We start from the raw sequence: 13651 nt of genomic DNA on the forward strand, positions 1-13651 counted from the left end.
GGTTGGTAAGGGTGCTTTTCTGAGTAAATTCGTCCTCGCAGGTGGAATTCTAAATGTAACAGCATGACGAGCATTTGGACGAGGAATATGAAATCTTAACGAATTAACGATGTCACTGCAGTCCAACCTACCATGTATAATCTTCTACATAAATCTGGCATCAAGTTGTCTTCTTCGAAAGGCTAACGACTTAAGACTATGTGTATCTAAAAGTAGATTATAGTCAGTACCACGTGGGGGATAACTATCAACAATCTTAAAGGTCAAAAATTTTAAAAAGCGACGCTGTATTTTTTCTAGCACTAACTGGTGATAAATATATATAATAGAGAGACCAAATGTTGGATCCAAATTCAATTTTTGACAAAACAAAAGGAAAATACAAAGATTTTAACACTAGTGGACTATGAAATAGTTTAGCAGTACGCATAATGAAGCCTAAAGTCTTAGAAGCATCAGAGGCAATACTTTCAATATGATTTTCGAAAGCCATATTAGTGTCAAATAGTACTCCAAGGTCTTTACTGATGGTTTCTTTGGATAATGGTACGTCATTGATCTTATAAGAAGAAGGAGTACTATGTTTTTTACGAGTTTACGAAAGAGTCCAAATTACAATCTTATTCAAGTTGTGCTGCAGATAATTAACATCATTCATACACGAAATTCTAGAGTAAATCTTCAAATCATCAGCATAGGTAAGTGCATGACAAGACAATGATCTAAGAAGACCATCAATGAACAATATGAAAAACAGTGGTCAAAGATTGGGCCCCTCAGGCACGCCTGATGTTGAGACATATTCTTGTGACTTATAAGTAACCATTGTAGGAGACATAATTACTTCGATCTGATCAATATGACATTATATGGGCCAGGAATAATTGAGCAAAACCGAAGGAACTAAGTTTGTCTAAAAGAATTTTATGATCCACAGTATCGAAGGGGCTTGAGAAATCGGCGTAAACCACATCAACTTGGCCGTTATTATCCAATTCTTCACAAATAAACTGGGTAATTGTAACAAGATTGGTAACTGCTGATCGTGCAGATATAAACCCATGTTGATAAGGAGAAATGTAGCATTGAATATTATTAAAAATTGATTTATCTATAACTTGCTCAAAGATTTTAGTAAAAAAGTTTAAAACTTGGTAGGTTTCTATGAATATCATTAACTGATAGGTCTGACGAAGGACGGTATATATTAGAAAATACTCTTGCAAACGCATTAACATTATCATCAACCGATCCGTATGTTACATACTGATCGTCCATTTTACCAGGAATTCTGGTGGTATCTTGTTTCATATGAATAAATTTGAAAACTTCATTTGGATTGCGCTAAGCTATTTCAACGTTATGCAAATATAAATTATAAGCTTCAACTATTTTTAAGTCACTTAAAGTTATCAAGAAATACAGTATGTACTACTAGTTGGGAGCCATTTTTTTCTGTAAGAGTTTTTATTTTTTATGTGTGAGATTATATTAGGCATAAATCCGGAAGGATAACAAGATTTATAAGGCTTGTGATAAGGTACAGAACGTTTCAAAATAATAATAATTAGTCTGATGTAAAATGCATCAAGTGTCACCCTAAATCCTTGAATCATTTATGGACAGGTAATTAATTTTATTTTCCTATGCTACTAGAAGTAGTGTAAAATAATAAAGGGATGCATATATTTTCAGAATACCTTCTTATGTTTCTGCCAATTATACAAAAAAGACGAATCTCAAGAAATATGAAGTTTTATTATATAAATATTGTAGACAGAGAAGCAACAAAACTTGATAATTTTAGAAAAGTCAATAGATGTAGCTATTTCTAATTTAAATAACATTTTCTTCTAAGATATAACGCTGTCCAATCAAATGAGTGTCTAATCCGTCATCAACTCATCACCACCGTCAAATTGCTTCTCTTACAGTTAAATGTACGCTGCAGCAATTGGCATATGTTTAAATTTATGTGTATGTGCAATGTGCTCACATTGCGTTTTACACTTCTCAATCAGCGTTTTAAGTTCGTCTAGTTTATTCATTTCGAAATTCGCAGCTATGTCTCTACAAACTTTGCAAAAATCATACGCCATTTTATATTTTTTAACCAACTTCTTTTTTTCCATGTTGTAGATAACCCCTCCACAGTATTCAATAAAGTAACGCTTCAGGCGGCCAAAATCTTTGAACTTTTCGTCATACTCTTGGTTAACCTCAGCATCTTTTATTGAATTTATAATGTCTCTTTCGCTTCGTTCGCCTCTAGTAAAACTTATACTGAGTTCTTTCATGTTTTTACCTTCTTCCTTTGCTGTTGCTCTAAGAATACCGTTATGATCGATACTCAACGTGGCAATTATTTTCAGTTCTCCGGGTGGTGCTGGGGTCAAGTCTTTTATGGTAAAGTTTCCTATTAGGCGATTTAGTCTGGCATCTGAACGTTCGCCTTCGTATATTTTAAACGGCATCGAGCGTTGGTTTTCTATTATAGTTCTAAAAATTTTAGATGCGGTCGCTGGTATCTTCGTGTTTCTCATAATCAGAAAATTCATTTCGTTGGCAACGTTGCCAAAGCCTAGGGACAAAGGCACGACGTCGACCATTTCGATTACGTCGATTTTTTGGTCTTGGTGTTTCGACAACATGGCCGCTTGAAGTGCAGCTCCAGCTGCTACGCATTCGTCGGGATTCACGAATTTACTTAGTTTTTTCGTGTCGAAGTATTCGGAGAGTAAGTCCTGGACTTTGGGAATCCGGGACGAACCACCGCACAGAATCACCTCTTCAATTGACTCCTTCGAAATGCCTGAACGACTGAGACAATCATCAAGCATGCGGATAGTCATTTTAACCAAATCATCTGCGAGTTCCTCAAACTGTTTTCGTGTTATTACCATCTTGATTTTAGGGTGCTGTTCTACCATTCCATTGATGACGATTACTGTTTCTGGTATCGTTGAAAGCTGTTTTTTAGCATCTTCGCATTTATTGCGTAATGATCTCTTATCTTCTGGACTTTCAACAATAAAGTCGTACTTTTCTTTTAATTCTCGATGGACGTGTTCTTGTAAACACTTGTCCAAGTCGTGACCCCCCAGCTGACTATCTCCGGCTACGCAAATAATATCGATGTTTTTTCCGTGCCTTTCAAGAACGGCAATGTCAAAAGTACCTCCTCCGAAATCGTAAACTAGGCACTTTCGCTTTTGGTTGTCGTTTTCAAAATAATAAGCCAAAGCAGCAGCTGTGGGTTCATTCAAGAGTTTTAGAACGTCGAATCCTGCCTCTTTGGCAGCAGCTAGAGTAACCTCTCTTTGCAGAATGTTGAAATATGCGGGAACTGTTATGACTGCTTTTTTCACGTCGTGACCTAATTTCTCCTCAGCGTACTTTTTTAATTCTTTCAAAATAGCCGTGTAAACTTCTTGGGGCGTTTTGGTGACGATTTGTTTTTTTTGCTTCAGCGTAACTACAGGAAGATTTGACTCGTCTGGTTTTACGTTGTAAGACAAATATTTTACGCTTTCCTGAAGTCTCGGATCGTCGTATGTTCTTCCAACCAATCGTTTTACTTCTGCAATTTAACGAATACGTCTTTTGTTTTAGGTATATAACAATTTTACCGTAAATTCCGTTTTCTGTTTGGTCGCTCGCCATTTTCGGCGCGTGTTTACCAAAAATTACTCCACCTTCTGGATGAAAAAATATAAAAGTTGGTGTAGTTCTTTCTCCTTCGGGGTTCTCTAAAATTTTCAGTTTCCCTTTCTTGTACAAAGAAATGCAGGAGTTGGTCGTGCCTAAATCTATTCCAATTACGAGATCATCCATTGTTAACTGCAATTAATTTATTTATTACAACTTTTGGAAACATAATTTGACGATATTTGAACACGTTTTTGTCTTCGTGAATAAAATTAATCTTTTCTAAATTTATCAGTGGTTTATTTCACTTTTTTCATTAAAAACATTGCTTACCTTAAAGATGTACAAACATTACATAAGAGCTTGATTTATTTGAGGGAAAACTTAAACGCTACTATATATTTAATACAAAAAAGGTACATAAATAACCTAAAATTGTGTAAGACTCACTATACTCTACAGTTTATTTTAACTATCTGAAAGTATGCCTTCGTTGTGTGATATTAATGATATCTCTAAGTAGTATTCGAAATTTAATATCTAGCACAGATAAAATATAAATTCGTATTTATTAACTTATAGATGCTTTAAATTACAATAGGTAAATTGATAACTTTGTTGTTTAAAAAAAATACATTCTCTCATTTGTTAATTTCTAATGTGTTATTGTCATTTAACGCACGAAACTACATTTGAATCAGGCAAAAAATGTTGTTTCTATTAATGTCAGTAAAGACCGACGATCGACAAATTTCAGAATATATTTTTTGTACCTACGGCCCTTACCAGTGGTTTTCAGTACGTCTCTAACAGTCAGAAGTCAAAAAATATCAAACTAGTCCGGCAAAAACCTTGAGTATTGTTTATGATTTATCGCTATTTGTTGATCGTAGGTAATTTAAAATCGGCGTGGGTAAAACTCAACAATTTATTTCACAGTAATGCAAACCTACACGACCACTACACAGCGATTATGTACAGAACAGTGTTGGGCAGTATCTATATACTTGTATCTAAAAAAAGTATCTAGATACATTTTTGGGTATCTAGTATCTGTATCTAGATACAATCGAATTTAAGCAGAAAATATCTGTATCTAGATACAAAATTAATGGCGCAGATACAGATACTGTTTGTGATTATTTAGAATTGGTTCGAAGGACCAAAATGAACAGTGCGACCGTTTTAGTTGGGATTTATTCCAGAACTCTTGACTACATAATTGTGTGTACCGATACCGACTAAATGGGGTGGGTGGGACACACCCCCACCTCTTACAACCCCAGGTACCTGCTAAAAATGATTGGATATGGAATTTCCAACATGCCGGCCCCGTTGAAGGTTTAACTTCAAAACAATTGGAGGGGGGCATCTGAATAATGATACATGCTATTATAAATTTATAAAAACATAAAAAGTATATAATATAATAATAATAATAATAAACTTTATTGCCCAACAGAGGTACTCCAATTACAGGACAACATAAATTACTAGGAATGAACAATAGCGTAATTAAAGCTATTAAACTAAAACTAAAACTAAAAATATATAATATATTATAATACATAGTATTACATACAAAATGAAAAATGAAAAACAGTAGTGAAATGCTCTAGTTAAATACAATTAGCAAGGTGCGACATTCTACTAACAGGGGAGTTCCTGAGAACGTTGGTCCTTGGCCTAGGTACAAAAAAGCTTACGGAAAAACGGGAACCCATTCTTGGCACTAAAAAGAAGACTTCGCCTAACAGGTCTTGACAATCAATAGAATTGGAAAGAAGTTTGAAAAAAAATTTCACTGCTTGTTGATTACGTCTTTTTGTCAATGATGATGATGATGATCATCACAAGAATCTAATTCGCGAAGCACAGACGGCAACACAAAAATCGTCATTCGCTAGGGATAATGCGCACTTTTGTCACAGCGCGTTTCACCACTCCCGTACTAGTTTTTACGGACACAACCCGCACAATTCCGTCGTGACCTGGGTGAACTTCGACGACTCGTCCTAACCTCCACCGTAGCGGGGGCAGTCCATCCTCCACTAGAACTACCAAAGTTCCGACGTCGACGTTGGGTTGCGTCATTTGGTGACCCTTGGGACGGAATTGAAGTTGGGCCAAGTACTCCTTGGTCCATCTGCTCCAAAAATGTTGCTGCAATTGCTGCACGCGTTGCCATCGAGATAAACGATTTACAGGGATCTCCTTTAGGTCCCGTTCCACTGGTGTTGTTAAGGGCTCGCCGATCAAAAAATGTCCCGGTGTCAGAGCTTCGAGGTCATTTGGATCTTGGGATAAAGGTGTCAGGGGGCGGGAGTTTAGACAAGCTTCGATGCGGGTTAATAAAGTATAAAACTCCTCGTAAGTTAACGATGCATTATCGACCACCCTGTGCAAGTGATGCTTCACGCTTCGTACGGCACGCTCCCACAATCCCCCAAAATGAGGTGACCTACTTGGTATAAAATGAAATTTCGTACCCACCGATGTGGAGTACTGCAATATTTTATTTTGAAAACATTTAGATTTGAATAATTCCCGCTCGGCACCTACAAAATTTGTGCCGTTATCTGAAAACAGATCCTTTACATGACCACGTCGAGAAGTAAATCTTTTGAGCGCCGCAAGGTAACTTTCAGTGGTTAAATCTCCTACTAACTCTAAATGAACCGCCTTAGTAGAAAAACAAATGAATAAGGCTATATAAGATTTGACCTTCTTTAGATTTCGTGTTCTACCTTCCCTTATTAAAAACGGTCCGGCATAGTCGACCCCCGAAATATAAAAAGGACGCAAAGGTTGCAAACGGTATTTGGGAAGATCACCCATTTTTGGAATTATCACTAATGGGTTGGCCCTCCGGCATTTAATGCAAAAATGGATAATCTTTCTAACCGCAGGGCGGCCAGATAAGGGCCAATATTTTTGCCGAATAGCCGCAAGTGTGGCTTCACTTCCGGAATGCAGATTTATTTCATGGATTTCTCTTATAATCAAATTTGTAATGTGGTGCTTTGCTGGCAATAAAACGGGAAACTTATTATCGAAACCGATTAATGCATGTTTTAGGCGGCCACCGACCCTCAGTAAACCATTGTCATCAACAAAGGGGTCTAATTTTGATAATTTATTGCAATGTGGTTTTTTGCTATTTTGCTTATATGATTTTATTTCATCCGAGAAAGCTTGCATTTGGACCATTTTTAAAATTACGAGTGACGCTGCTTCTAACTCTTCCGCAGTTACTTCGATTGAATTAGCCCGAGTTCCATTACGCAAAAAATTAATGAATCTTAAGCAGTAGGCAATTGCCCTTCTTAACTTGGCAAGGGAAGAAAACTTTGTTAATATCGGTAATTCGGGTGAAGCTGACTGAATCATGTTAACTGATATGTTTGTTTTACGTTCTGAACTTACTTCATCTATACAATCCTGGTTGATTGTGGCATCCTCATTTCCTTTTAAATTTTCAAGCAACCAATGTGGCCCGTGCCACCAGAGAGTTGAATTTATCAACTGTCGCGGCGAAGTACCCCTAGAAACAATGTCCGCAGGATTATCGCCCGATCGAACATGATGCCAATCACATATTGCGCTCATGGACTGTATCTGCTTGACCCGATTTGCAATGTACGGTTTCCAGTTATCAGGTGATTCGGATAACCATGCTAAAACAATGGTCGAATCGGTCCAAAGGTATGTTTTGTCGATTTTTTGGTTCAAAATGTTTTTAACTTTAAATGTTAGCTGGGCTAACAATACCGCGGCGTTTAATTCTAACCGTGGCAAGGTAACGGGTTTAATTGGGCTTACACGGGACTTAGCACATAATAAATTCACTGATACATCTCCAAACGGATTTGTGGATTTGATATAGATTGCGGCACCATATGCCTTTGATGAGGCATCTGCAAAACCATGCATTTCAATTGACGCTATTGCCCTTATTGACAATACTTTTCGCGGGATTTCGAAATTGGACAATTCCTGAAGAGCTTTAATAAATTTGGTAAAAGTGTCGCGAATTTCAACTGGTACGGGTTCATCCCAATCCAATTTATGGCACCAAAGATTTTGCAAGAGGATTTTTGCCTTAACGATAACTGGATTTATCAGACCAAGAGGGTCAAAGATTTTTGCGATCGTAGATAATATGTAGCGTTTTGTAACAGCTTGAGGACAGTTAATTGGCGGGAGATTTATTTGGTACTTAAGTAGGTCACCAACGCAACTCCAATAAAAACCTAAAACCTTTACATAATCTGTTTTTTCGAATTCGACTTTAGATGTGTCGAATGGTTTAATTACATCAGATTGGACTACTTCCCTAACATTTGATGCCCATTTAGTTAAATGAAACCCGCCTGAAGCTAATATACCAGATACTTGTCTTTTGATTTCGACAACTTCGTCCACACTGTCGCTACCAGTGACCAAATCGTCCATATAAAAGTCTCTCATTATAATATGACTGCCCAATGGATTACTGAGCTCTGCTTCTATTGCTAACTGATGCAAAACGCGAACTGCTAAAAACGGCGCACAAGTCGTGCCATACGTTAATGTTTTTAACCTGTAAGTTTTGATTGGTTGGTCTGGATGATCACGCCACAAAATTTTTTGATAATCCGTATCGGCCGGATCTACTAATATCATGCGGTACATTTTAGTTATGTCCGCAGATAAAGCATATCGGAATGTTCTAAATCGGCATAGGATAGAAAAGAGGTCTTGTTGTATGGTCGGGCCTGTCATTAAAATATTATTGAGGCTTAAACCGTTTGAAGAATTTGAGGAAGCATTGAATACAACCCGAAGTTTGGGCCCTTCCGGTGTTTGTTTAAATACAGCATGATGGGGCAGGTAATAACTATTTGGGGATTCCAAAGTATTAAAAGGAACGAGCTCCATGTGGTTTAAAACGCGGTATTCTACCATAAACTCTTTGTAAGCGGATTTTAGTTTATGGTCCTTGCTCAGTCTATTTTCTAAATTTAAAAATTGTTTTACAGCCCTTGGACGGGACTCACCCAAGCGAAGGCCTTTAACAGGTAATTTTACCACGAATTGGCCTGAAGACATCCTAGTTGTATTTTCTACGAAATGTTTTTCACATTCTAAGTGTTCGGCCTTAAATTCGTCATGAGGGAATACATAATTAAAAATGGATTTAGAATTTAACAAGTTACACGATACGCTTGAATTTGGAATGGTTGTGATTAATTCACCTGACAAAATGTGACCTAGTTTTGTATTTTGTAAATATGGTAGGTTTTTACCTAATAAAATAGGTCCGTCTAATAATAATTTCCAAAATAATTGCGCTCCAACTAACAAATCGACATTTTGGGAAATATTATAATTAGGATCTGCTAATATTACATTTGGTGGCAAATTAATTATTTCTTTTGGAAATGTTACGCTAGGAATTGGCAGAGTAATTTTGGAGAGAATAACACAATCGAAATTTACTGCAAATTCGCGGATGCGCGATTTTATAGTTACGTTCACATTTCCCTGTGTTCGATTATTACGTGTACTGATACCAGAAATAAATTCGGTTCCAGTTGTTGGTATGAGACCTAATTTATCACATAAACCCTTAGTGATTACATGTGCTTGGGAGCCGCCGTCCAAAAGCACTCTACATGTTTGAAAAACTCCTTTTTTATCTAAAATAAAAACTGTTGCGGTTGATAAAAGAACCTGGCTACAGGCTTGCCTTTGCAAAGTGTTAGCGGATGGTACAAATTCATTGTTATGTAGCAATGTGTGCTGTCTTTGATTACATTCCTTACATGAAAATGTTGATTTACAATCTTCAATTTTGTGATTATTTCTTAGGCAGTTTGCACAAAGTTTTAAATTTTGAGATACAATGTTTCTGTCTATAACGGATTTGCTTAGAAATTCATTGCATTGATAAAGAGCGTGTGAATTTTTGCACAAAAGGCAATTAAATTTGGACACTACGTTAGAATTATTGAACCTTTTTTGAATAATGTTTTGCGGTCTTATATTTAATTGTTTAGGACTAGAAATTATTGATTTGGGCTTATTGGATGGTAAATTATTGGTTTTTAACTTATCCATCGCTTCCAATATTTCACACCTTTTTTCTAGAAATTCGGAAAATTGCAGGAAAGTGGGTACTGCCTTGTCTAGTGTTGACTGCCATTCCTTTTTAGAGGCATAATCTAATTTTTCAAAAACAATTTCGACTAAAATTGCGTCCCACTGATCGACCGGTAAATTTAACACCTTTAAGGCCGCGACATTATTGGAAACTGTGTCCATAATTTCCCGTAATTCCTTGTGCGATGATTTTAACAAGCTGGGTATGTTTAAAATGTTTATGATATGTTCCTGAACAATTAATCTTCTATTTTCAAACCTTTTTTGAAGAGTTTCAATTGCCTTGCTGTAGTTTTCGTTGCGGACCGCCAATGATTCGATGGACCGCAACGCCTCATCTTTTAAACAACTACGCAAGTAGTGGAATTTGCGGATATTTGATATGTTCCCGTCATTGTGTACTAATGATTTAAATAGATCAAAAAACGAGAACCATTCGCTATGTTTGCCATCAAAGGTAGGCAGTGGTAAAGGTTTCAAATTTACGCTATGTTCATTGGCTTCGAGTTTATTACAATCATTATGTATGTTAATAGTTGTAGAGTTAGGGGTTAGCGACGGGTTCGACGTCGCCGGACTGTTCTTAATAATGATGCCTTTTATTTTACCTAAAGTTTTATAGTATTGGTTTTCAACCGAGGTACGTTCCTTATCATTTTCTGATTCCCAATACGATTCATTATGTTCCGCGTCTACTATCTGAAGTGACTCTATTTGATTTTGAATATTATTGTACTCCTTTAACCTTTCTGTCAAATCTAACAACCTTGTATCTAATTCCGGTACACTATCGTCGTCTTTTACATTATTTTGTATACGCGTTATGGCAGCCTTTATTATTTTACGCTGATTTTTTAACTTCGTAAGTTCGGTCATTTCGGAAGACTACGGACGCGCAACGACAAAGGTAAAACTTAAGCACAGGGCGATTGATACGTATAAGAATTTAGAACCGTATGATTTAGAAGGATAGAAAAAGGAAGGATCTGACCTTTTGATGATTTGATCTGCTGCAACCTCTCGTTGATGATCCGCTTCTGGGATAAAATCAGCCGACCTTTTAATGATTTGATCTGCTGCAACCTCTCGATGATGATCCGCTTCTGGGATAAAATCAGCCGACCTTTTGATGATTTGATCTGCTGCAACCTCTCGATGATGATCCGCTTCTGGGATGTTGGCTGCTGCAATCTCTTGATGATGATCCGCTTCTGGGATGTTGGGCATGTGTCTTGATTTATGATTTCGTGGAGTTCTGGATCCGCTTTGAATATCGATTTGCCGCACTTATTCACTTATTGTTATACCGCTATTCGGGCACTGGTTCGGATATTCGGCTCGAATTGACCAAAAATGTTTATGATTATTAGGAATTGGTTCGAAGGACCAAAAGTGAACATTGCGACCGTTTTACTTGGGATTTATTCCAGAACTCTTGACTACATAATTGTGTGTACCGATACCGACTAAATGGGGTGGTTGGGACACACCCCCACCTCTTACAACCCCAGGTACCTGCTAAAAATGATTGGATATGGAATTTCCAACAGATACATTTTTTTATTTCACTTTTTTTTCAGTAGTTATTAGTTGAGTTATACTAATAGTAATTTTTGATACTTCATGTTGGTGATTTTGTACACATAAACAAAAATAGAGGTAAGAGGTCCACTAATAGTGTTCTGTCACGGAAATTTTCATATTTTAAATATCATCATTTCCTACATTCTAGCCTTCAGTACTTATACATCTTTAAATATAATCCTGAGGGGTAATAAATCTAAGCCATGGTAAGATGGTATTTTAAAAATCATAAACCACAATTCACTATTCACTGCATTTTACCATTATCCGGGACAATGCATTTTATCTGTGTACCTGAGCAACCCGGGTCCGGTAGGCCAGCTGGTTGTATTTGTGTTATTAAATAAGAGTAATTTTAATAGTAAAAATATTTGTTTAAGGTATGTTATTATTTTTAGAAAATAATAATTGCCTGTTACATAATGATTAATTTTTTCAGTCAGCACAAATTAGTTCTGTAATTGACTAATCGAATGTTCAATACATACATTTCTCTCGCATAAATCGTATATTTGTTGTTGCTTTATACCTTTATTTTGCAGACAAATGTAGCATCTTTTGCTGTTACCACATGTGTCATTTCTTCACTTTTTCATTGTTGGACCTAACGCGAGGCGGGCTTGGCAGGTCCGTTTTGCCCTAGAATGTGCCGATTATGTCTAAGTGTAAATCTTGGACAATAAAATTAATATTTTTACAACCCTCGGTAGAATAATTTATCTTGATATATTCTCAGAAATCGTGAAACGAGATTAAAATAAAATGAGTTTCAACAAAAATCTGAAAATTTAAAGTTGCACTCTGGTGATTCCGGCCTGCCAGGCAGCCTTTGATTCTATAAGGGGTTTAAATACCTTTCTAAGAAATTGTACTTATTTTGCCTTATTAAACGGAACCAGCAATTCTTCCTAAAATGTATATACCTGCCGTATCGGGATAGACGATTACCGGACATGGTCATAAAAACATCGTAAGCCGATATTGAAGAATAATAATTTATGACAGGTTGCCGACAACAGACCTTCAGCACAGATTAATCATTTCCCGTATTCTTTTGAAATATTAATTTTAATGCAAGAGATAATTATTATTAGATATACTCAAACACAATTTGGACACTGTAGTATGGGAATAAAAACAAAAAAATATTCTTTTTAAGCCTACGTAATAAATATTGCACAATTTGCGACACATCAAACAGCGAAGCGATGGCCTAAGTATTTGCAGGAAAAAAGAAAAGATTTTTCAGTCTTGAATAACCAAGCTACAGTAAAATGTTTATATTTTAAATTTAATACCACAATCCCTTTTTCTGCACCTGTGGAACGGGTGTTTAGTAGCGAAAACCAAATTCTGACACCAAGAAAAAATAATTTATGTAACAATACGTTCGAAATGTTCTTAATTTTAAAAATTTCATTAAAACAACACATAAAAAAAATACATAAACATGCGTTCAGTTATTCTATTCGCCAAAGCTTCAAAAAGTATCTTGTATCTGTATCTAGATACATTTCGAAAAAATCGAAAACAATCTTCCATGTATCTATATCTGTATCTAGATACTTTTAAAAGTATCTGTCCCCAATACTGGTTATATGACCATCATAAAAGTAGTTGACCGCAAATAAATACCCCCTTTGTGTGGTTCGCACTAAGCTTACTGGTTAGCAATAAATCATTTTCCAAACATTTCTTGCTCACATTTAACAGGGCCGTTTTTTAAAGCGAGTGGTTATTTCGAAACCCTCACCGGCTGCAGGTAGTAAAGAAATAGTAGAGTGGTGGATTTTCATAAGTATTTAGTGAAAGCCGCCCCTGAACGAAACCACTACAGCCGGTCGAGCTGCAGTGGACACGTTATTTACTACCCCAAAACCTTTTCTATTGTAAACAACTTAACTTCGACACAATGGGATGATTTTATAATGGCCATATAACCTTATACCTTTTGGTCCACTATATGTAGTTTTTGTAAAAAAAGCGTAAGCTCGATAAATCTGTTTTTGTATTATAATTTGTAAATAAATTTAGTTCTGTTATTACACTTTTTTTACTTTTGGAGCATATTTGGATAAATTTCATGCATATTATATTATCATATTTCTCAAAATTTATGAGACATTTAGATGAAACCTGAATAATTTATCTCATTCCTTTTGCTAAGTAACTCGTCAAGGTTCCGCCTTCACCAACCTTCTCCACTTTTTCCCAACGTTTCCTAAACTACTTTACCTTAGTGTTCATGTAGAGAGAGTTCCGTAACTGCTTTACT

At 36.2% G+C, this 13651-nt stretch overlaps 2 protein-coding genes across 2 annotated transcripts; both read right to left on the minus strand.

Annotated features, from left to right (window-relative positions):
• Positions 1-1739: 1739 nt before the first annotated feature.
• Positions 1740-4102, minus strand: LOC135137416 (heat shock 70 kDa protein-like). The gene is made up of 3 exons (XM_064067050.1): positions 3982-4102; positions 3630-3840; positions 1740-3580 (listed from the first exon to the last, which is right to left on the minus strand). Exons 2-3 carry the CDS (start codon positions 3832-3834, stop codon positions 1935-1937), a joined length of 1851 nt encoding a protein of 616 aa, XP_063923120.1. The 5' UTR covers positions 3835-3840; positions 3982-4102; the 3' UTR covers positions 1740-1934.
• Positions 4103-5544: 1442 nt separating this feature from the next.
• On the minus strand, positions 5545-10668 carry LOC135137356 (uncharacterized). Its single transcript, XM_064066978.1, has one exon. The coding sequence runs from the start codon at positions 10666-10668 to the stop codon at positions 5545-5547; it is 5124 nt and encodes a 1707-aa protein (XP_063923048.1).
• Between the last annotated feature and the right edge of the window lie 2983 nt (positions 10669-13651).

Source organism: Zophobas morio, unplaced genomic scaffold (assembly GCF_036711695.1).
Source record: "Zophobas morio isolate AGI-343-1 ecotype UQ-CSIRO unplaced genomic scaffold, CSIRO_AGI_Zmor_V1 ptg000029l, whole genome shotgun sequence".
NCBI classification, from domain to species: domain Eukaryota; kingdom Metazoa; phylum Arthropoda; class Insecta; order Coleoptera; family Tenebrionidae; genus Zophobas; species Zophobas morio.